Below are 26,487 nucleotides of genomic sequence, written 5' to 3'. Positions count from 1 at the left end.
AGAGACATGCGAATTCGTGATTTTTTTCTGATGCTGGCTGTTGTAGAAACTCACGCTTGCGAACCAATAAAATGGGCAATTTGGTTGTGAATAATTTAACTGAAACAAATAAAATTCAAAATTTTACTGTAGTGGAGAGAAAACAAAAATTTTTTTGTTTGTATGGAATATCTCAAAATATGTATATATATATGAAGGGTAGAATGACAAAAGGGGTCAAGCGCCAATTTATCGAAAATGAGGTTTTTGCATAAAAAAATCAAGAAAATTCATTTACACATTTCTGTAGAAGGATTTCCTTTTTTATTGCGTATTTAAATCAGTTTTTAATAAAAATTAAATTAATAAAATAGCCTCAAATTTACTTTATTGCAACCTGATTGAAAAACAAAAGAAAGTGGTGAGTCAATAATATTATCAAAATAAAAAAAAATATTATTTTTTTAGGTTTTATTTTAATATTTTATTTTAATTTTATTTTGATAATATTTTAAATAATAAAATTAATAATAATAATAATGTATTTTCAATTTTAAACAATTTTAAAATAATTTTGTTATTAATTTTTAAATATTTTTATGGTTATACTAAGTGAACAATTGAATTTAAAGATGAAAGTATTGCTCAATTCCAAAGCAAGCAATTAATTCGTAATTTTCTTGAAAACAAACAATTTTTTAAAGGAATTTTTTTTTCTATTCATTTCGTCGATTCCATAGAAAGAAACTAATTTTCCAGTTTTTCTTTAAACTGTATATTTTTTTTATAATTAATGCTTAAAGAAAATGTGCGCAGTTGAAATAACCTCAAGGCACCACAGTTTTTTTTAATTTTATCGTTAATATGTAGGTTTATTTCAACAAATTGTTGTTTATTTATTAAAACATACTAATATATCGAAACGGTTTTCTCAGTTTTTTTTTAAATGACCTGCAAAATTTTTAAAAATGTTTTTTTTACTTCCTGTAAAAACAGTGAATTGGCGCTTGACCCCTTTTGTCATTCTACCCTTCATATAAAGACAATATACATGTAAAATGTTTTTCAAAAATTAAGGGGGTGCTTTTTTGTGGAAAAAAAACTGTACTGATCCAAATTCACTGGTTAAAAAATAATTCTCGAAAATAATTTTCAAAATTCATAAAACTTATTTTTAAAGTGACTATTTTTAAGCAATACCCTATTGGAAAAAAAATTTTTGAATTCTATATACAGTGTGGAGTTTATAATGATCCTAATTTTCATATCAAGGAATTTCTATTTAAATAAATTCTGATTTAAGAGTGTTGAATTGAAAATTCAAATTTCAATTTTTTGGCAATGAGAGACCTTTAATTAAAGAAAAAAAAAACCTATATTAGAAAATTACTTATAAATGCTTGATTTTTAGTGCAAGGTAAAAACTTTCCATCTCAAAATTATTTCACATTATACCAGCTTTCAAAATATAAACAGATTAGATTTTCCAAATGTCCCCAAAGTTCTGAACGTTTAAGTAAACGAAATCATTTTTTTGGTCAATAAATTTTTTAAAATTATACAACAGCAATGAAAAATGAAAAAAGTACTTTAAACATTTATTACATTGATATATTATTTTATGATAGAGAAAGCAATATTTTATAATAAAATTTGAAGTTAAAAAAATAGTTAAAAAAAAAATTTTCACTTATTTGAACGTTCAGATCTTCAGGCACATATTTTCCAATACATGCAGTATTAAAAATTTTAGAACCAAAAATAAAAATGCGTACCAACCATCCCTACCTTAACTTAACGTTAGTATTTTCTATACAAATTCACCTGTAAAATTATGTGAAATAATAAAATAAACAATTGACAATTATAATTATTAATTATATAATTAATAATAATTAATTCTATAATTAAAATCTATAATTACATATAATAATAATTACGATTACGAGATTCATAATGAAAAGTGGCACTTATTTGATTATCATTCTAAAAACGATAGAAAAGCTCCATAAAAAATGGTTTTTTGAATTTTATTCGTAAAAAATACAAAATTTAAAAAATATTTTTAGACAAAAGTTGTAGATCTTATCAAAATACATATTTAATTTTCTATGCATTTTTGCATAAAAATGATGATTTTTTGATATTAAATATGTAATTTAATGAGATCTACAACTTTTGTCTAAAAAATGTTTTTAAATATTGTGTTTCTTCCAAGTAAAACTCAAGAAACAATAATTTCTTACTGTTTTTTTTATCGTTTTCACAATGATAATAATCAAATTTGCGCCAATTTTTACAATAATTATCGTAATTAGCTCATCAAAATAAATAAAATAGAAATCAAAATAAAAAATTATATATGGGAAACAATGAAAAATTTAAAAAAATTAACTATAAATGTTTTTTGAAAAAATTATTTTTATTATAGGTACTAATAAGATAGATTATACGATTATTTTTACAATTATTGCCTTAATGAAAATTTCGTTTTAAAAATATATCCTAATTTTTCTTAATTATTGTCGTATCTGATAAACAATTGTCTTCGCAACGATTTTTCTTAATAAACTATGATAAAATTCATTACAATTAAATCGTGAATATTTTGAAAAAATTTCAACTTGGATTTTACAAAATTTCCTATAAGCAGAGTAAAAATTTTTGATTTTTTTTTAAACAGCTTACAGTTAATAGAATTTCATTAGATATGGAATTTTTTATAGCCAAATACAGAAAATTTTGATTGGTTAATTTTAAATTTTGCGCCAAAATGTTTTTGTCGAATATTTATTCCAATAAATAAGAATTATTTCAAAAAATTATAATTCGAATAAATGAATATTCTTCTTAAAAAAAATTCTATTCAATGAAATTTTGATGAATAAAAATTTATTTAAATGGTTCTTCTGTTAAATAATAAAGTTTAGTTTTTTTTTGTTAACAGAAAAATTTTTAAAATCTAAAATGATCCCTTTTCAAAATTCGTAATTCAATTTTTTATCTTTTCTTCGATGAAACAAAATTTATATAATTTTTTTAGTAAACAACAAAAATAATTTTACTATATGAAAAAGTGGATGAATTAAGATAAAAATCTGTTTAAAAAAATACAAAAAAAAAATTAAATTTTCATGTTTGTAGTATTTTTCAAAATCTGAGACGATAGTAAAAGTGATTGTTATTATTAACGCATTCCTAAGATATATAATGATTTTTACACTTATGGCACTTATGAGTTTCTCTTTATACTTATGGATCTAATGATATTTTACAAGTACTTACGACGATTAAAATGAAAATTGTAATTTGTAGAATTAATTTTTTTTTTACTCTACAATATAAAGGATATAAGAAAAAGAATTATTTTCATGTTTCTTTTTCTTTTTTTACAATATTTGATTCGTTAATTTTGTCACAATAGAAACTGGGCACGTTAATACTTCCTAATGACGGTGGTGGTAGATTCAGAAATTTTCGTACCAAAAAAATTGGCAATCTTCTTTTTAATAATTCAACTGAAACAAATAAAATTTAGAGTTTAATAAAGTGGAGAAAATATTATGCAGAATATCTCAAATATAGAAAAAAAAACAATTGTTTCGAAACATATTATATTTTCTGAAAATTTACGTGTCAAATAATATAATAAATATATTTGTAAAAAGTGTATTTTGAAATTTATAAAACAAAATTCGGAAAATTAGTATTATCCATATACGAAATACTAATGATTTTTTATTACAATTAATATTTAGGTACAATATTATTTTTACAATTATAGCCTTATTAAAAATTTTGCTTTACATTATGTAATTTATAATTATTTATAAATATAATAATATATTATTATTATTATTATTAACAATTTCATAATTATTGTCGAATCTGACAAACAACTATTTTTGCATTGAGAAAAACAATATTTTAATTTAAGAGTGTCAAACGGTCTCTGAAATTATTTGGCATAGAGAGACCTTTAATTATTACTCTATAAAAATGGCACTGAACGTAAGAATCATAAACATTCATATTAAAATATTTTTTTCTTGAAACACGGACTCTTATGACAAAATCGAACAAAATACCAAGGACCCTTATCTTATAAATTTCATAAATCCGAAAGATTGTGCGAATCGATACAAAAAAGCGATTGTAAAACAGAAAGTAATAAGTAACTTTATGCTCCCTGCATGCTTCTGCCATCTGACGGCGGCAGGCCGTAATGAAGCTGTCACTTTTCGTTTTTCAATAGCGTTTTTGTATGGATTTGCAAAATCGTTCGGATTTAGGAAATTTATACGATAAGGATCCTTGGTATTTAGTCTGATTTTATAAAAAGTGTCCGTGTTTTGAGAAAAAAGTATTTTAACCTTTAAACTGCTGTAGCATCTAAAATTATTTCGCTTACTACTTTTTTTCAAAGTACATTATAAGCTTGAGTTTTTCAGTAGTTTCATTTTTTATAAAAATCTATTACATGAGAATTGCTGCTAAGTATAGAAAAATTTGAAAAACACAATTGTAACATAACTAAAAAAATACAACAAAATATTATAGAAGTAGTCTTTCTTATGTAAAAAATAAAAATACATATAAATTTAAAATCACTAGAAAAACAAAAAAAGAAACCCACTCTTAAGGACCTTTTGAGTTTTTTTACTGTTATCAAATATGCGTATTACGAATATGTACGTTCAAACTCCTTCGCGTTGAATAAAGTTTATTACACGTTTGACACTTATGAGTTTGTCCGCACTCGTGAGTCATATGATATTTAAGAAGATTTCTTTTATCACTACCAAAACTACAATTCGTACAATTAAATGGTTTTATTAATTTAGGAAATTTTGGATTAGAAGGACATTTAGATTCATGCATATTTTTCCCAAGATGTGATCCAAAATGCATTCTTCCACAAAATGTACATGATAATTCGTCAATGTTTTCTGATGATGGAGATTGTAGACTTTCACGTTTGCGAACCACTAAAGTTGGCAGTTTTTTTATTAATTCGACTGAAACAAATGAATTTATAGTTTACTTGATTTTTGTATTGTACATTTCAAATATATAAATTATAAAGACAATAGATATACTATTCCGCATATTATTGTATTAGGGAAAAAGTGAAAACCACTAGACAAAGTATTTAATTGAATAAAAGTTTATTCATCAGTAGATGATTTTTTAAAAATAAATATATTAAATTCAATTAATCAATACACGGAGAGGAGGAAATAGTAGATTTTACTGTGTCATAACAGTAGAATCATAGAATTTACGGAACGCATGATTTTGTTTCTAAAAATCATTAGTTAGAATTTTCATTTCATGGAATTTCACATGTAATAATCATTTTTGAGCCCAATTTTTATTTGTTCGAATTGTTATTGCATATAATTTTCATAGAACCGATTTTTCATACAACCGATTTTTCATACTATAGAATTTTTACTTAACCGAAAAATCATTTAACAAAATTTCTAATTGATAGAATTTTCATTTGTCCGAAATTGCAAATGGCCGAACAAACAGTCGACAGAAAGATTTCGGCGTGATTTTTAAAATTAACCAATCAAAAATTATCCATAAAATTATAATTGGTTAATTTTAAAAATCACGCCGGAATCTTTCTGTCGATTGTGTTTGTTCATCCATTTGCAATTTTGGACAAATGAAAATTCTATATCAATTAGAAATTCTGTTAAATGATTTTTCGGTTAAATAAAAATTCTGTAGTATGAAAAATCGGTTATATGGATATTCTATCAAATAATAATTCGAACAAATAAAAATTCATCTGAATTTCTATGCAAAGAAATTCTACCGAATAAAATTTTCGTAAAATGCCTATTATGCTAAATGAAAATTCGAGCAAATAAAAATTCTTACAAATAAAAATTCTATGAAGTAGCTTTGCGGTTATATTAAAATTTTGTAATATGTAAAATCGTTTGGATAAAAATTCTGCAAAATACTAATTTGAACAAATAATAATTCGGCTCAAAAATAATAATTACGACAAATGAAATTTCATAAGAATAATCATGCGTCCCGAATTTACTAATCAGAATCGTTATCTTTGAACATTATTATCAATATTAATAATAAATTAAATTTTTCACGTCGTGTTTTTTTTACAATTACTACCAGGATTAAACATAAAACAATTAGAATTTACATTTATCTATTATATTTTAAATTTTTACTTAAGAGTGTTGAACGGTCTCTGAAACTCTTGGCAAGGAGAGAACTTTAATTATCGCCCTATAAGAACGGCACTGAACGTGAAAATAATAAACATTGATTTTAAAATACTTTTTTCTCGAAACACGGACACTTTTTACAAATTCAGCCAAAACATCAAAGATCCTTATTTTCTTAAATCCGAAAGATTGTGTGAATCGATACAAAAACGCGATTTCAAAACAAAAAGTGGGAAAGTATTATAATGACAGCTTTATTACGTCCTGACGCCGTCAGATGGCGGAAGCATATAGAGATTAATAATTGAATATTTTGTTACCTTTCCACTAAATTTGCAATTACTCCGTTGCTTGTTAATGAAATTTAATAAAATTTGGTGAGCATATAGAAAAATTATGTATCTTTGAAATGCAATAGAAATTTCAATGAACCTTTATTGTTTATGCAAAAAAAATGGTTTATTTAATAAACAAATTAATATTTAAACTATTTCTCATATGTTTAGGAAAAAATTTCAAAAACGACATAAATCTACACTTTCTTAACTTTAATTTAGAAAAAAAAAATCTTAGTACCTTTAAAAAATGAGTGAATTACGCGAATTTGAAGAGCGACGTGCAAGCGCTAGAACAGTCACCACTGCCACGCGCGGCGAATGATACTAATTTATACTAATACTAATTTAGCTAAATAAAATTTGGTTTAGTGAAAATTTAATTTAATAAGAATTTGATATAATAAAAATTAGGCTTAAAAAAAATTCTTTTAAATAAAAATTTTGCTATTGAAAAATGTGCTTCTACGTTAAATTAATTTTCTAAAATTCAAATTTAGTACACATTAAGTGTCCAAATTAAAATCTTTTCAATGAAATAACAAATTCATAAAATTAAATTTGTTCTGATATTTATAAGAAATAAAAAAAAAAATTTTAATTATAAATTAAATTATTATAAATTAATTCATAATTATTAAAATTAATTAATATTAAGGTGGAAGGGCCCACGCAGTAAGTCGAAAGCAAACTTTTTTTTTCTAAAAGTTGAAAAAAAAAAGTAAATTCTATTATGTAAAATAAAAAATCATATTTTCAAATAATTTTTTTATGTTAGAACGTACAAATTTGTAAAAAATAAAAATTAAAAAAAAAAATAGTAATATTTTGAACAATGTAGTGTTTCGCCGTGCGAGACGTGGCAACACTGCAGTCTCTGCAGAACAGCTGATGCACACAGCACACAGCTAATTTCTACGTAACTTATTTTAAATCAAAATAAAATATAATGAATTGTTTCAAGAATAAATAATTATGAGTTACAAGAATTTATTCATTAACTTTCTTGAAAAAAAGATAAGTAAAGCAATATGTTCTAAATACTTGGATATATTTAAATCTTCCCGCCATTCAATTTCTCCCTCACAAAAGTTGCGCTGTTGCCACGTTCTCTGTGTCTCTCGTGTCATAGAAAAAATTACATCCAACTTTAATTTTTGGATTAAAAATACTCGGTAACTAAACAGTAAATTGTACAATACTTGAAGCATTATGATCCTTGAATTTCAAATTAATTTTGCTTTAATTTTGAGATGAATCCTTATTGACCATAAAAAGTTATGAAGTAATATATATCGAGTTGTCAGTTTTTCGTTCGCAGCGGCCATAAGCACAATGCTAAGTAATAAGAAAAATAGTGAATTTCGGACGACAATATCTTGAAAACCGTACGATAAAAATTGCTCATATTTAACAATAATGTGCATTAATATGTTATTCAATTTTGCTGAAAGTTTTACACGATTCCGTACACTTTGTGATTTTGACCCTTCCACCTTAAATTAAATTCGTTCTTATATTTATAAGAACAAATTTAATTTTATGAATTTGTTATTTCATTGAAAAGATATTAATTGGGACGCTCAATGTGTACTTAGTTTGAATTTTAGAACATTAATTTAACGTAGAACCAAATTTTTCAATAGCAAAATTTTTATTTAACCGAATTTTTATATAACCGAATTTTTTTTAATAGAATTTTTTATTAAAACCTAATTTTTATTTAACCAAATTCTTATTTAATTAAATTTTCGTTAAACCAAATTTTTATTTAGCCAAATTAGTATTAGTATATAAATTAGTAGGTATCACTAGAGAAAATTTTACATTGTAATAATTAATTAAAAAATAAATTTTTTTTAAACGCATTTTAGGAATGTTTTTAATTAGGCTTCCTGCAATAAATTGTGAAAAAAAAAATTTAATTTAAAAAGTCAGTTTTAGGTAGCCCAGTTGGGAAATTTTTACCCCTTTTCGTTTTGCAATCGCGTTTTTTGTATGGATTTGCACAATCTTTCGGATTTAAGAAATTCATCGTATTCAATATGTTTATCATTTTCACGTTCAGTGCCGTTTTTATAGGGCGATAATTAATGGTCTCCCCTTATATCAAAGAATTTCAGAGACCGTTGAATACTGTTAAATAAAATAATATGAAACTTTTTCCTAATGAGTAATATATTATGAGGCATTATTTGTCAACTGAAGCACTCTTCTGCCCAAAAATTGTTTAAATATAGAAAATTGGGCATAGGCTTATTACTTCAATAAAAACAAATACTTTTCGATGTCGTGTGGCGTTTTTAAAAATTCAAAATGGCGGATCTAATATGGCGACTGACTTTTAAAAAATTAATTTAATTCACTTGAAAATTGCTACTTGAGGGTTTTTGGGGTCGCTGATTACGAATTCGATGATAGTTTTTAAAAATTCAAAATGGCGGATCCAATATGGCGACTAAATTTTATAAAATTAATTAAATTCATTTGAAAATTGCTACTAGGGGGTTTTTGGGGTCGCTGATTACGAATCTGATGATAGTTTTCAAAAATTCAAAATGGCGGATCCAATATGGCGTCCAAATTGATGGCAAATGGTTTCTCAAGCAAAAACGTAAATTTTGAACATTTATCCGCCATTTAAAATTTTTAAAAACTATCATCGGATTCGTAATCAGCGACCCCATAAACCCCCGAGTAGCAATTTTTAAGTGAGTTTAATTAATTTTATAAAAGTTAGTCGCCATATTAGATCCGCCATTTTGAATTTTCAAAAACGCCACACGACATCGAAAAGTATTTGTTTTTATTGAAGTAATAAGCCTATGCCCAATTTTCTATATTTAAACTATTTTTGGGCTGAAGGTGGCTTCAGTTAACAAAGAATGCCTCTATATATTTTTTTTTACAATTATGGCACTTCTCAATTTTTCATTGTTGTTGAATAGTATGGGATTTGCGTATATGTTTTTGTAAATTCTTTCGTGATAAATAATATTTATTACATATATCGCATTTGTGTACCTTTCCGCAATCAAAATTTCTATGAGAGGTTAAATCTGAATAATGATTACAACTGAAACTACAATTCATACAATTATATGGTTTTTTTACTTTAAAATTTGATGGATTTAAAGAACAATTATTTTCATGAATCTTTTTCCCAGTCATTGATGCGGTCATTCTAACACAATAGATGCATGCCAATTCGTCAATTATTTGTGATGATGATGATGGTGGTGGTGGTAGTAGTAGATTTTGATGATTTCGAACCATTAAAATTGGAAATTGATTTTGAAATAATTCAACTGAAACAAATAAATTTTAAAAAATTATTAAAAACAGAAAACCATTGTTTTATTTCTATAAAACACGTCAAAATATATAAAAATATTTTAGAGCATTTTTGTTTGTATATTTTTCTTTGCAAATTTACAAGTAAAATCATATTATATGAAATAACGAAAAAAAATATCGTAAAGAAATAATAAATAATAATAATAATAATGTTAATAATAATAATAATAATAATGTTAATAATAATAATAATAATAATAATAAAATAATAAATAAATAATAATAATAAATTATTTTACTACAATTTTTTTAATGAACTAATATTTTAATGATTTGTTACTAACATGTAGGACAAAAATATACCAAAGTTATAAGTCAATTTATAATTTTATTTTTTTAAAGTCAACTTTTATAATTTCTGACTGGGGCAATTCAGTAATTTTTTCAAAAACCCTACATTAATTTTTCTTCTCGTTTGAAACAAAAATGATTTATGCAAATTTCCTTCTTGAACAAAAAAATTTTTTTTTTTGCTATACTAAAATATAAATGATAAATATTCTTTTCTATAATATACAGAGGAATAATTTTTTATAACAACAACTATTTTATATTATTATATTTATATTATAAAATATAAAATAATAATTTTTTTTCACTTTTGATACACTGAAAAAAATTTATTTCATTCAAATAATCGGTTAATTGACTACCTATTATCAAATGAATATTTATTTTTACCAATTAATTTGAGTAAAATTAAGTAAATTTATATTAAGTAAATTTATAATTAATTTATAAATACCAATTATTTGAGTATATTATGGAAAACATAAATAAATTGTATTTATTGCAAATACAGAAATTATTGATTCAAAAACAATTTATTTAAATCTAATAAAAATTATTTGATTCAAATAAATATTTATTTGATAATACATTGTCAAGTAACCGATTATTTACATCAAATAAATATTTTTTTCAGTGTAAAAGATTTGGAAAATAATTTCTATTATATATATGTTTATTAATTATTTTTCTTAATGACAATTTCGTATATGTTTTTGTAGACCTCTTTGTGATCCATATTGCTTATAACAATCATTGCAATTGAATACCTTACCGCATTCATGAGTTTTATGATATTTAAATTTACTTTTGACATTGGTACCAAAACTACAATTCATACAATTAAATGATTTTGTAGCTGTTAAAATTGATGGATTATAAGAACATTTAGATTCATGTATTTTTTTCCCAGCTTTTGATCCAAAATTTCTTCTGTCACAATAGATACATGTAAATTTGCCATCTTCTTCTAATGGTAATGATGACGATAAATTCTGATGTTTGAGATTCCATGAAATTGGCAATTTTATTTTGAACGATTCATCTGAAACAAATAAATTTAAATTCAATACTGTCGTTTGTAAGGAACATTTTAAATATAAATATTGTAATATGTTTTAAAAAACATGTTAGTGTTTTTCTGTTTTGCACTGAAAAATTTTTTTGTTTCAAAATATTGTGTTTAAAAATATTACATATATAAGTATACATAAAACACTTAGAATAATATTGAAATATCTCGAACGTATTGGGGATTGAACCCAGGATCCTTGGGATGCGAGCCGTGTACTCTGACCACATTGCCACGATAAATTGCACATTATTTACCTTACCTTCTTGAATATTAACTTGAGGCAGAGTTGCCAATGACCCTACCTAAACGCTACTGCGCTTGCGCTACAACAACTCTCTGATAGGTCGAAAAAAGCGCGCTTATATAAAATGCTTAATAATAAAAAAACGTTAATAAAGCAAAATAAAAATATTTTCACTATTGAATTTATTTTTTTTGTAAATTATATTACTTTCTAATAAAAAAAATTTATTTCCTTAATGTACTGAAGAATAATAATAATTTTAATAATAATAATATTCATAATTTTATTATATTTATATCATTATTGTCATTATTTTTTTATAAAATATATAATCTATTATTATTATCATCAATTTAATATTTATTAATTAATTATGTAATATATTATTTATTTTTGTTATTATTATTATTAAATTATTATTAATTAATTATATATGAAATATACATATATATTTTTAGAAAAATTCAGCGAAATTTGTTTGTACTTTTTTATGAGGAAAATTTGAATTGGTAAAAAAGTACAAAAAAATTTCGATTCATTTTTTTGAAATATATAGATGTAATACATTCATAGTTAATTAATAATAATTTATTGAAAATAATGATAATAATAATAAATAATATATTAATTAATTAATAAATATTAAATTGATGATAATAATAATAGATTATATATTTTATAAAAAAATAATGACAATAATGATATAAATATAATAAAATTATGAATATTATTATTAAAATTATTATTATTCTTCAGTACATTAAGGAAATAAATTTTTTTTATTAGAAAGTAATATAATTTACAAAAAAAATAAATTCAATAGTGAAAATATTTTTATTTTGCTTTATTAACGTTTTCTTATTATTAAGCATTTTATATAAGCGCGCTTTTTTCGACCTATAAGAGAGTTGTTGTAGCGCAAGCGCAGTAGCGTTTAGGTAGGGTCATTGGCAACTCTGACTTGAGGCATTTCATATGAGAATATGGGGTCATGTCTCGGATTTTTCTCAAAAATTCGGTAAATTGTAGTGATAGTGGTGCTAAATAAGTGTACAAATTTTGAATTTGAAATTTTTAATATTTTTCGAGATATTTACAATAACAAATTTGAGCAATATTTTTTTGCTTTATTTATAACTTTTTTCCTATTAAAAATAGAGAAAAATGTTGAAAATGTTTTTTACGCGGAAGATCTTAAACTTTTAGAAAAAAATTATTTTTTTAAAAAAATATTAATTTTTAAACAATTTGTTTAAAAAATAAAATTTGTTTATAACTTTTAAACATGTTCTCCCTCATTTAGAAGCGCGAAAAAAATCATGAATATTGTTTAAGTCATAATAAATCGATGGTTAAATTTTTGATTTCTTTTTTTCTATAATTATTTCTCTTAGTGTTTAAAAAAAATCGATTAGTGTTTTTGGGATTTTTTATTTCTCAATAAAATTATTTAACACCAGAAAGAAGATATTTTTTTACATAATTTTTAAGGCGATCTCTCAATGATTTATTATGTTTTAAATTGTAAAAAAAATTAAAATTCAAAAAATTTATAGATTTTTTAAAAATAGGAAATGGTATACTTAAATTTTGAGATTTTTTGTGGACTAAAAATAAATTTCTTTTTTTTAATTTTTTACAAAATTTTAATAAATACATGAATTTTTATTTACTTTTTAAATTTATTATTTAGACATTATAAACTGATACTATGATAAATATACTATAATTATTATATGCTTGATTCTCCACAAAGCGTACAATTCCATGTACCTTGTATTTTTTACGAAATAAATTGTACCACTGATTTTTCATTTGTGAGCACTATAACTTTGAAGATTATAATTTAATTTTTATTAAATTGTAAAAAAAAATATTTTTTAATAATAATAGCAATAAATAAATTGTACGCTACACGGAGAATCACCCATACATGACTATAATTTTTTAATAACATACTTTTAAAAATTAAAAAAAGTTTACAATTTTAGAGAATGTTTCACTGCGAATACAATAAGCTATTATATAAAAATTGGATAAAAATTGCAATTTTTGTCTGTTCTGAAAGAAAAAAGTAAAAAAAAATTATTATTTGATAACAGATTTTACGCTCTAATTTTTTCCAATAAGTGTATAACTAAATCTTTTAAAATTGTTTAAAATTAATTTTTAGTTTTTTATCTGTGTTAAAAAACTATTTTTCAGTTTTGAGGTTATGTTATAGGACCTCCATCCTCCTTAAGGGTATGTGGGAATCTCCCACGTGACCAAATATGGGAAAATGTGTTTTGGTAGTATACATCTTACTCTAAAATGAGAAAAGATTTTTGTCTAAAATTTTGAGGGATGATAGATTAGGGTACAAGGAATCTCGCTGGTCTCCGAAAAATACATAATTTTGCGTTAAATTATTAAAAAATGAAGTTTAAAAAGTGTGATTTTTAAACGAAAATGAAAAGAAACATGGCGGCGCATACACAGACGTTGCTTGAGTGTGTCAGTGCTTCAGTAAACAGCGCCAATTCGAGCAAGTGGCCGCTGAATGAACTACGATATAATACATTATTTTACTATTTATTGCTTTATTTTTAATATTTTTGCGTTAAGTTATGGTAAATGAGTAGAACAGCGAGATTCCTTGTACCAAACAAAATCATTTGTCCAAAATTTTAACCCGAAATCATTTTTTATTTCAGAGAAAGTTTCAAACCACAAAAAAACGTCCTTTGCCCACATACCCTTAAGGCTATATATATATATATATATTTATATATACTTATAACATAACCTCAAACTAAAAAATGATTTTTCGGGACGCATGAATATGTTCTAAAAATAGTTATAATTTCCATTTCATGGTATTTTATTTGTCCTAATTATTTTTGAGCCGAATTTTTATTTGTTCGAATTTGTATTTTGCAGAATTTTCATCAAAACGATTTTCTATATTACACAATTTTTATATAACCGAAAATTCACTTCAGAGAATTTTTATTTGTCAGAATTTATATTTGCTCGAATTTTCATTTAACATAATAGGCCTTTTAAAGAATTTTTATTGAGTAGAATTTCATTGCATAGAATTTCATTGCATAGAATTTCATTGCATAGAATTTTCTTTCAGATGAATTTTCATTTGCTCGAATTATTATTTGATATATATATAATTTCCTTATAACCGATTTTTCATACTACAGAATTTTTACTTAACCGAAAAATCATTTAACAAAATTTCTAATTGATAAAAATTTTCATTTGTCCGAAATTGCAATTGGCCGAACAAACAATCGACAATTAGGTATTTTACCTTGTGACGTCAGTGGGTGATGACGTCGAAGCCTGGAGGGACAACAAACGAAAAAAACAATAAAGAACTGTCAAACAAGTGATTTTGAGGTTAAGTTTTTGAAGTTTTCAACGTTACCAACTGTAGATGGACTATAGTAAAATTATTTGTTGTCCCTCCAGGCTTCCAGCTGATCGGGCAGCCATATTTGAAAGTGAAATACCTAATAAGATTTCGGCGCGATTTTTAAAATCAACCAATCAAAAATTATCCATAAAATTGTGATTGGTTGATTTTAAAAATCGCGCCGAAATCTTTCTGTCGATTTTTTTGTTCGGACATTTGCAAATTCGGACAAATGAAAATTCTACCAATTAGAAATTCTGTTAAATGATTTTTCGGTTAAGTAAAAATTCTGTAATATGAAAAATTGGTTATATGGAAATTATAAATATATCAAATAATAATTCAAGCAAATGAAAATTCATCTGGAAGAATAAAATGAAAATTCTATGCAATGAAATTCTACCCAATAAAAATTCTTTTAAATGCCTATTATGTTAAATGAAAATTCTGACAAATAGAAATTTGAACAAATAAAAATTCTGTGAAGTGAATTTTCAGTTATATAAAAATTCTGTAATATAGAAAATCGTTTTAATGAAAATTCTGCAAAATACTAATTCGAATAAATAAAAATTCTACTCAAAAAAAAAAATTATGACAAATGAAATTCCATAAGATGAAAATTCTAACTAATAATTTTTAGAACATATTCATTCATGCATCCCGATTTTTCACATAGAAATAAAAATATATTTAAAATTTATTACACCAAATTTTGAAAGATTTAGTTGTAAACTTAAAAAAAAAAAACGAACAGAATTGTAGAAAATTTTTCAAAGTGGAAAATGAACTTGTGTTTGTAAAAATTACAATATTGTTCACCAACTTTATACAAAAAAAAAATTGTAAAAAATGAAATAATTTATTTAACAACAAATTTTTTTGCAAAATAATTTATTTTCAAAAATTTTATTGTAAATCGTTCAAAATTTGAGAAAATCAATTGTATTTTATATAGTTTTATTTATATTGTTAAAAATATCTTTTTAATTTGAAGTTACGTTAATTTGCTGAGAATATTTTACAGTACTACCAATTAATTATTATTATTATTATATATATACATACTTTTACGTAATAAATAATATTTTTCTACATTTATGGCACTTGTAAATTTTTTCGCGGATTATGTGTATTACGAATATGTAATTGTAAACTTCTCAATGTTCCATAATGCTTGTCACATATTTCACATTTGTGCTTTTTTCCACAATCGTGGGTCTTGTGATAATTTAAATATTGTTTTCGATTACACGCAAAACTACAATCACTGCATTTAAACATTAATTGTTTTTTTTCCTCAACATTTCTTGGATTTAAATAACAATTATATTCGTGAAGTTTTTTTCCAATAATTGATCCAAAATTTGCTCTCTCACAATATCGACATGTTAATATGACTTCGTTAATTCCTTGCTCTGATGGTAGCGGTAGACTTTGACGATGACGAACCATTAAAACTGGTAATTTTATTTTGAATGAATCGTCTGAAAAATAAAAAGAAAAAATTTTAATTAATATGAGTAACAAAAATAAAATATCATAGAATAAATTGCAGAAAGAAATTTAAAAAAAAGACCCAGTTGAGAGCAAAAAAAAAAAAGAAAAAAAGTTTCGTTAGTCTAAATATTTTTGTACAAAATGTTTTCATTTTATTTATTTTTATTATTATTATTATTATTAATAACATATGTCACGTATTTTTACAATAAACTTAATAAATATTTCGCTTTATGTTTTATCAAATAAAATTGATAATTCTTATCACTATGAAATAAATTTTAAAAATTTCTTTTTCGTGTCGAAATTATCTAATAACATTGTTAAATTTTTTTTTTCAATTATATACCATTTGAAAATAAATCGAAGACAATTGTGAAAATTATTTTTGTTATTACGAAAAAAAAAATCACAACAACTACTACAAATATGTTATTTTTTCTACAACGTTGATGCATGTTGATGATCAGTATGTTTTTCAATAATTTCTTTATTTTCATTAGTTTTAATAAATGAATTACACGTACTATTAGTACAAGCCCAACGTTGTACATTATTTTGTAAATTTTTATGAAAACGAAATTTATAATTATCAACTATTATTAAATCTTTTCCCCTTCTACTTAACATTTCACCCATTTTAACAGAAATTTTATTATCAACTTTTTTCTTAATTTTTTTTTCTAATTTTGATTTATGATTATGATTAATTTCTGTTACAATTATCTCTCCATTTGCATTAGTTTCAACAAATGATTGACACGTTTTTTCAGAACAAATCCAACGTTCAACATTATTTTGTATAAATTTATGAAAATGAAATTTATAATTATCAACTATTATAAAATCTTGTCCCCATTTTTTTTTCATATCCTCCAAATTCCAAATGCATTTTTTTTCATGATTTTGTTTTCCAATAATTGATCCAAAATTATCACTGTCACAATTGGGAAATTTACATCTCAATTTCACTCTTCTTTGTTCGAATAAAAGTGGTAATTTTATTTTGAATGAATCATCTGAAACAGAATTTAAAAAAAATTTACTGAAATTGAGAAAGAAAAAAATCACTGAAAAAAAAGGTAGCAAATGAAATTGAAAAAAAAAAAAAAATTGATAGCAAAACAAAAAAAATAATTTCATGCTGTTAAAATATTTTTTTTAGAAAAATTTTTTTATTTTTTGTAAAAATGATTTTTGTTATTAATAAGGTTTGTACATGATTTATCATAGGGTATATTAAAATTAAATAAAAGTGGAAAAATTTGCAATAATTTTTTATTGATATTATCTTAATTTTGATTTTATTTCTATGTTGGATAAAAAAAAAAATAAGACACCCGAGTCGAAATTTAGACTCTCTATAAGTTCTCTAAAAACCTCCTTTTATCCTCCTTTTATTCTCTCCAACACTTTCATACCCTCTTTTCGACCTCGAATTTGCAAAAGTGGAAATATCTGCTATATTGGAGGCTGAAAGGAGGGTTTAAAGATGACTAGAGAGGCGTAAAAGAGGTTAAAAAAACAAAAAAAAAAGGAAACAATAAAATTATTATATATTGAGACTCACTTAAAGTATAAATTGTTTGCTTCTAAACTGAAAAATAATAAAATTCTTGCAAAAAAAAAAAAAAATTCCAAATCTAATAAAATAATAATATAAATTAGAAATAATTTCAATACACATTTTTTATCATCGCAGGTAAACATACTTTCTTTTTACATTAAATATTTTATGACATTAAGACAAAACAAATATTGTACTCAATTTTTTTTTTTCAACTTTTATTACAATTGCAAAGAGTATGTGTGTATATATATACATATTGTAGAAAGAAAAACAAACAATATAATTATTGTTTTATAAAAATAATTCACAGTTTTCCTAAAAGTATCAAATTGAGACCAAAAATTGCATCAAATCTTTGCAACGTTTTGATGCACATAAGTTATATCAAAAAGAGATCGTTTTGTGTATCATTTTTAGAAATGATACACGAAACGGTCTCATTTTTTGATGCAAAAAATTTAATCAATTTATATCAATCATGGCCGAATTGAATCGACTCAAAATTAAACGAATTTTTTTCAGATATTTTGGTAATAGTACAATTGCGGAGACCATTTCACTATTTAATTTGAAAATGAAAATAACAGAAAATCAAAGACAATGTGCAATTCGATAATTAAAAAGTGACAGCTTATAAACATAACCTAAAATGCATGAGAAAAAATTTGTCGATAAAATCAATATAGCCGAGCTTTTTAGAAGGTAGATGGCAGCACTCATCTATTTTCATTCTTTAAATTTTTTCTGAATCGTTTTTATAAAAAGCAAAACTGCCATCTACCTTCTAAAAAGCTCGGCTATATTGATTTTATCGACAAATTTTTTGTCATGCATTTTAGGTTATGTTTATAAGCTGTCACTTTTTAATTATCGAATTGCACATTGTCTTTGATTTTCTGTTATTTTCATTTTCAAATTAAATAGTGAAATGGTCTCCGCAATTGTACTATTACCAAAATATCTGAAAAAAATTCGTTTAATTTTCATTCGATTCAATTCGGCCATGATTGATATAAATTGATTAAATTTTTTGCATCAAAAAATGAGACCGTTTCGTGTATCATTTCTAAAAGTGATACACAAAACGATCTCTTTTTGATATAACTTATGTGCATCAAAACGTTGCAATAGAAAAAGATACAACCAAGTTTACTGTGTAATAAATTATTTACATTGATTATTGCGAAAATGTCGATATAAATTAGCTTTGTTGGAATAAATTTTGTGACATCGATGACATTTTTGCATAATACAACAATCAATTTTTTTATGTTGAATAAATTGTCCTTTATTATTAGATCTATAACCACAATTTTCGCATATGTATAAATATTGTTTTTCAATTATTGTTGGATTAAAGTAACATTTTTTTTCATGACGAGTTTTTCCACTTTGATGTCCAAAATGTTTTTTACAATATCGACATACAAAAGTTTCCTCTTCAATTTCTATTGACGATGGTAAATTATCATTTAATATTTCAACAGTTAAAACTGGTAATTTTATTTTAAATGATTTATCTGCAAAAAAAAAGAAAAAATTTATTTATGTATTCTTTTAAATAGGTAACAATTTTTTAAATTTTATTTAATTACACGTACTTAGTAAAAATATAAATTATTTTTAGGTTCATTGTTAAAAAAAATAAATATAAAAAATCGGTAAATGTAACATATTTCTTAAATTATAATAAATATTTTACATTACATGCAAAATTTGCAAGAGATAGTAACTACAAAAGCAGATATAATTGATATATAATTTAATTTAAAATAATCGTATTAATATAGGTAAATTTATTATTATTATATATTACCTGTGTGTACAAAAAGTCTTTGTTTTGAAAATATTCCTAAAATGATTTTAGGAACATACACGTACTTTTTTCTTCTCAACAAAATAAAAAAAAAATTTTTTTTATCCTTATAACATAATCTTAAAACTGAAAAATGGTTTTGAACGCAAACAAAATTGTAATAAATATTAATTTCAAACAATTTCAGAAGATCCATTTATACACTTTTTGGAAAAAATTATGTTGAGTTAAAATTGTTAACCAATTTTTTCTTAATTTTTACTTTTTTCTTTTAGCTTAGACGAAAATTGCAATTTTTATCCAATTTTTATAATTATGTAAAAGTAGGGTAAAAAATTATAAATAAAAATTTTTTTTTATTAAATAATTTTTTCCGAAAAGTGTTATCAACTCGATTTTCTGAAATTGTTTGAAATTAATTTTTATTAAAGTTTTAAAAAGTGATAAAAATAAGAAAGATTTTCTATTTTTTTTTTTTTGTCATTGTATATTATGACCATGTTTTGTCAATAGTTTACAAATTTTTGTTATACTTACATATGCATAATATCGATAAGATACAAACTATAAACAATAAAAAATAATAATTAATATTATAAATTATATAAAACCACACGAATTATAATTATAAGTTTATATATAAAAATCTACAAAATCACACTTATTTTCTCTAAATTTGAATTAGTAAAAATTCTACTAATTTTTTGGTAATTTTTTTTACTAAATCTTTGGTAAATAATTATTACTAAATTAAAATAATATTTTACTAAAAATTTGTGAAAATTTCTACTAATTTGAATTAGTGAACAAATTCTTACTAATTCAAATTTAGATATTAGAAATTTAAAAATGATATGATACATATAATATAATAATGTAATATTGAAAAATTGTTGTATTACATACGTATATCATAAACAGAAAACAGCGATGAGAATAAATTGAATATAAATAATATAAAAATCTAGTTATGCTGAATATTTGTTTTCTTTTTTAAAAAAATAATAATTTCCTATCACGAATTATTGTTGAAATTTATTAAAAAAAAAAAAATTTCCTTTGTAATATTTTTTTGCATTACTTCGTCTAAGATTCCTTTTGCAATACATACGTATGAATATTTTCAATTTTTATAGTCAAATATTTATCTGAAACAAAATAAAATTCCTTTTTTAGTATATATAGTGAAAAATTTAATAAATTATAAATAAAACTTATGGTAAAAAAGAAGATAAAAAATTATAGTTACAGTAATTTTATTAAATATAAACACAACGAGTTTTTTTCATAAATTTTACCTTGCAAGCACTTAAATAAAAAATACAAAATTGAAAACCAAACTAATATTATAATTATATATTAATAATTTAATATATTAATATATACTTAATATATTATTATATTATAGAACTAATATTTTTTATTTATGTATTTATTTTTTTACGAATAAAAAAAATACTATTTTTTTATACTTTTATAAGATTAAAGGACGTTATCGTTTTTTTAAAAAAAAGTTTGTTCACTTTTCAATGAACTTACTAATTTTCTAAAAACACAGTAAAAAAAGAGAACAAATTTTACGTTTAGAAATTAAAAAAAAAAAAGATTATAATAGCTTAAGAATAAAATTTCTAATAATAAAAAACTAAAATTACCTTTAGTCATTTTTATTTTTTTGTTGAATTTTTTTTTCGCTTCTAGATCGTTTATTTGCTGCTGTTTTATTAATAAGATCTACATACTCCTTTCGACTTATAAATTCTTTATATTCCTGTGCTTTTCGTGAGGCCCATTCTTTAAAAATATAAAATTTATTTTAAAACAAAATAATATAAACAAGAAGGGGGTCCTTTATGTTTATTTCATAAACATTATGCTTCCTCATTATGTGAAGCAAAAAATTCGCTTCCTCGTGAAGGAAGCAATGAATTTGTCCAATTCAATTGATTGATTTAAAAACTTTCGAATTAAAAATGTTTTAAATTAATTAAATTTTTTGAAAAATAAAGAAAATTTTAATTAATTTTGAGTGTAACATAAACTTTATATATACGAATCGATTCGTTTTAATGCAAGGAATACAATTATTTTATTCATCAACTTGAATTTTAAAAAAACACAAAATTTTTTAGCTAAAATATGAATTTTCGATTTTTCAATTTTTATTAATTCTCAAATTTTAAATCAAATCTATACTTTATATATACCAACCAATTCGTTTCAATGCAGGGAATAAAATTATTTCATATATAAACATGAATTTAAATAAACACCTCATTTTTTAGCTAAAATGAGAATTTTTGATTTTTTAACTTTCTTTAATTCTTTAAATTTCAATCAAATCTATACTTTATATATATCAATCGATTCATCTTGACATAAAGAAGACGATTATATTATATATTACCTTAAATTTTTCGATTTAAAAATTTTTTCAATTAAAAAAAAATTTTTGGAAAAAAGACGATAAAATTTTTTTTTTGTGGTATTTTTAAAAATCCTCTCGTCATTTTTGAGAGATTAATGAGTTAAATAAGCCTACCAAATTTTATCCAAATCCATTAAAACCTGTTAAAGATATCGTGTTCACAAAAACGATCCATACACACACACACACACACACACATACACACACACATACATACATCCGGACAATTGATCAGGATCTCATATAACATGTTTCTATATAGAGGAAAATTTGTTTTCACCATTTTTAAAAAGTTTATAAACGAAAGGACTACATAGCTTCCTCCACGAGGAAGCAAAATTGATATTATTATATTTTTTTTTTAAATATTCGTTATTCAAGAGCCAAAGGTTTTGTGAACGTTGAAATGAACGAAATTTTTTTTGCAATTTCTTTAAATGCAAATTTTATTCCACAATATTTATTTATTTATTTAATGAATATTGTTTTAAATATCTAAAAAGAAGTTATTAATTTAATAATTATTTAATTTACTGTTTTATTTTACATTTCCATCATAATTTTTAATAATTTGATTGAAAAAAATATTTCGTTCATTGGAACGTTCAGAACATTCAGCTTATTATTCTGCGTTATTTTAAACTGAAAAAAAAAATTTATCTAATTTCAAATAATCGGTTAACTTGATTATTAACAAATAAATATTTACTAGAACAAAATAATTTTTAATATAAAAAATTGAATTAAATAAACTGTATTTGAATCAATAATTTATGTATTTAAAACAAATATCATTTAATTGACTGTAAATAATAATAATTTACAAATAAATATAATATAGTCAAGTAATCGATTATTTGTATCAAATAATTTTTTTTCAGAGTGATATTATTGTATTTAATTATAAATTTTTTTTATGCAAAAAAAAAAATTATTTATTTATAAGATACAACAATTGATAAAAATTGTTTAAATCAATATTTTAAACTTGTAAAAATAATTCGATTCAAAAATAATTATGACAAATGAAATTCCATAAAAATTACAATTCAAACTAATGATTTTTAGAACATAATCATGCATCCTAAATAAATAAATAATTATTGTTGTATCTTACAAATAAAATTGTTTTTTCATATGATTTTTTTATTAATTATTTGATGATATTTATTTTATAAGACATTTATATCGATAAATGATATTTAAATTTTATTAAATTATAAATTTTTTTAAATAATATCTGCAAAAAAAATTTATTTATACATTTAAATTTTAAATATATAGTAAATTTACCATATAATCCAACAAATAATTGATGATTTATAGGAGGCCTTAAAGATCCTCTTTTTCCAAGTGCACAAAAATTTTTTAAATTTGCTCCATAAACTTCCAATAATACTTCACGAACTAATATTTTCCATGAAAATTCACCAGAAATAATTTCAGCTTGCCTTTCTATGTAAGCTATTTTATTTTTATGCATATAAAATCCACATTCAGGTGATATTTCCACCTGTAAAAAATTAATATTCTAATCAAATTTACATAATATATGGCTCAAAATTTTTCAATTAAAAAAAAAATTTCTCAATATCGTACTGCAATTTGCATAAAATATACAATGGTTGAGAATTTCACTCGTAAATTATTATTATTATTATTATTATTATTTTTAATCAAAAAAGGATTGAAAATTTTGTTCAAATGTGAACAGTGGATTTTTTGAAAAATCATTTTTTTGCACTTCTACTAATTCTACTAATTACGGAATTTAAAAAACAATTTTTTTTTTTTAATATAAATAATTATAATTTTTTTTCAAACAATCCAATGTTAACATTTTTGCTATTTGATCACTTGAGAAATTTTGCCCCATATTTAGGTATAATATTAAAAATAAAATTTTGTAAATAAATATAATATTTTTGCTTTCTTACTTTATCAATTCCTTGATAATAATAGTGCATGGGTAAATCTAATGGCTCATTGGAGTTGTCGTACATTCTTTGATCACAATGATAATTGTACTTCATTGATGCCAAAAGTAATTCCTGACGTTCTATATCTTCTTGTGTCACTAAAAACAAAAAAAAAAAAAATTAAAAATATTTTTTAAATATTGACACAATTAAAAAAATAAAATGAAATTGGAAATCTAAACAGAGTATCAGTATCAAAATAAGTCCATTATATTTTACTACAAGCTATTAAAATATATTTTTAAAAAATTCTACCTTTTAGTAGTAGTAGTAGTAGTATTGTATAATATAAAAAATATATTATTATTAATAATAAAAGAAAATATAATATAAAACAGAATAATATAAATGTTTGTCCAGACAAATAGTTTTTTAAATTACCTATAAGTATAATTAGTAAAAAATGAGTAAATAAATATTTTCAAAAAATATATAAATTTGACTAATAAATAATTAAAGAAATACGTAAAATTTAATATATATATATTTTTTTTATTAAATATACGTCACATAAAATTTGTACTGTTGTAAATTTATTGAAAAAAGAGAAAAATTTTTAGGAGCGAATAAATATAAGGACATTGAACTTTTTTTTACTTTTTTTTATTTTTTTTTCCTTTTTAAAGACCGTTATTTATTTTAAATTATGCAGGCTAATGGTATATGGAGACTTAACATTAGAATAAAAATATTTTACTTGAAAACAAAATAAACACATATTTTTTTAAATTTTCATAACAATTTTTTTTTATTCATTTGTTTTTAATTTTTTGTAAATTTAATAAATATTTTAAAATTTATATACGGGCTTCGTCCGTGTATATTTTTAATAAATAAATAAATTTTATCAAAAAAAAAGAAAAAATAATTAAAAAATATTTTTTTTTTAAATCTCGTAATTTCTATACACTGAAAAAAAAATTATTTGATTCAAATACTCGATTACTTGAGTATTATCAAATAAATATTTATTTGAACCAAATAATTTTTATTTGAATTAAATAAATTGTATATGAACCAATAATTTATGTATTTGAAACAAATACCATTTAATTGACTCAAATAATAATTATTTGATACAAATAAATATTTATTTGATACAAATAAATATTTATTTGATAATAGTCAAGTAATCGAGTATTTGAATCAAATAAATTTTTTTTTCAGTGTACAATTTTTTAAATTATTTGTTTTGTTTTAGGCTTATTGTTTTAATTTTTTTTTTTTTTTGAAAAATATGAAAACCAATATAAATATTTCAAAAAAAAGAAATTAAATTATTTGAAAAAACTTTTTTTTTCAAAATTTTCAGGATTTATAGGTTACTTATTATTATATATACTACCTACGATAAAAATGTCTATTTTTAATTTATGACCACCAAAAAATACTGCATTTTGAAAAATTTATTTTTTTTTATTTTTTAAATAGAAAAACATATTTTATTCTGAAATTAATTCTCAGTAAACTATATCGGACTGCTTGAATAATTTCAAATGGATCCGATTCTAAAATATAACAAAAATTAACATACATAAATTGTTTAGGATTTAATATCTTCTTTTTTTTTTTTTTTTTTGTTAAAATAATAATTATTACTTTTTAAAATATTAATGATATAATATAAAATATAGTTTTCATTTTTTACATTCACTTTTTCGATAATGTCGCAATAAATTTGCAAGTGATGAATAAAAACGATGGCAATTTTTACATTTATGTTCAACACCACAATCAGAAGATTTGTGTCTCATAAATTGATTTCTTCTATTAGAACAATAACCACAATTTTCGCAATTAAATAATCCCTCTTTTGTCGAAGTTGATGGATTCATGAAACATTTATTTTCATGAAAAGTTTTTGCATTTTTTCTAGTGAAATTCCTTTCACAAAATCGACACGCAAGTAGGGTAAGTGTATCAATTACTGTTAAGGTCCCAATTACTGCGATTTTTATAAAATTAGTAAAACTTAGTAATTGAGAACATAAAACAGTTTTAAAATGACTTTAAAACTTATTCCTAATGATAATTGATATTATATCCACTAAAAATGCATATTTCGACTATTATCAAATTAGTTATTTATTTTTCAATTGAACCTATCACAGTAATTAGAGCATGTGTATATTTTTCTCATGCTGCTATTACTGTGATTTATCCAGTCAACCTAACCTCTAAATCAACGCTTTTTGCGTTACAGTAATTGGTGCACATGATTCACAGTAATTCATGCAAATTTGCAGTAATACCAGCATATGCCATTTTTTAAAAAGTTAATATTTTTAATAATAT

The 26,487-nt window shown here is 22.4% G+C and overlaps 2 protein-coding genes and 1 long non-coding RNA gene across 3 annotated transcripts; all 3 read right to left on the bottom strand.

The window, feature by feature from the left end:
• Positions 1-3,697: 3,697 nt before the first annotated feature.
• LOC127286573 (uncharacterized) lies at positions 3,698-10,030 on the bottom strand. Its single transcript, XR_007843760.1, has 2 exons — positions 9,638-10,030; positions 3,698-4,997 (listed from the first exon to the last, which is right to left on the bottom strand). It is a non-coding gene; the product is annotated as an uncharacterized LOC127286573 (long non-coding RNA).
• Positions 10,031-15,323: 5,293 nt separating this feature from the next.
• On the bottom strand, positions 15,324-16,429 carry LOC127286496 (histone-lysine N-methyltransferase MECOM-like). Its single transcript, XM_051312941.1, has one exon. The coding sequence runs from the start codon at positions 16,352-16,354 to the stop codon at positions 15,998-16,000; it is 357 nt and encodes a 118-aa protein (XP_051168898.1). The 5' UTR covers positions 16,355-16,429; the 3' UTR covers positions 15,324-15,997.
• A 4,236-nt stretch (positions 16,430-20,665) lies between these two features.
• LOC127286417 (uncharacterized) lies at positions 20,666-24,297 on the bottom strand. The gene is made up of 4 exons (XM_051312839.1): positions 24,151-24,297; positions 23,507-23,726; positions 21,441-21,579; positions 20,666-20,933 (listed from the first exon to the last, which is right to left on the bottom strand). The coding sequence occupies exons 1-3, from the start codon at positions 24,244-24,246 to the stop codon at positions 21,443-21,445; spliced, it is 453 nt and encodes a 150-aa protein (XP_051168796.1). The 5' UTR covers positions 24,247-24,297; the 3' UTR covers positions 20,666-20,933; positions 21,441-21,442.
• Positions 24,298-26,487: the final 2,190 nt, after the last annotated feature.

Source organism: Leptopilina boulardi, unplaced genomic scaffold (assembly GCF_019393585.1).
Source record: "Leptopilina boulardi isolate dan_hultmark-lab unplaced genomic scaffold, ZJU_Lbou_2.1 LbouV2_121, whole genome shotgun sequence".
NCBI classification, from domain to species: domain Eukaryota; kingdom Metazoa; phylum Arthropoda; class Insecta; order Hymenoptera; family Figitidae; genus Leptopilina; species Leptopilina boulardi.
The sequence above is the reverse complement of the archived record's forward strand: the minus strand, read 5'-3'. Positions and strand labels throughout refer to the sequence as shown.

Excerpts from the sequence above, each read along its gene's own strand:
- LOC127286417 (XM_051312839.1), bottom strand. The coding sequence starts at position 24,246 with ATGAAGTACAATTATCATTGTGATCAAAGAATGTACGACAACTCCAAT. Across the intron at positions 23,727-24,150 it reads ATTATCAAGGAATTGATAAA|GTGGAAATATCACCTGAATG; the intron begins GTAAGAAAGCAA and ends AATTTTTTACAG. Across the intron at positions 21,580-23,506 it reads ATTATTTGTTGGATTATATG|AATGGGCCTCACGAAAAGCA; the intron begins GTAAATTTACTA and ends ATATTTTTAAAG.
- LOC127286496 (XM_051312941.1), bottom strand. The coding sequence starts at position 16,354 with ATGGTTCGTCATCGTCAAAGTCTACCGCTACCATCAGAGCAAGGAATT.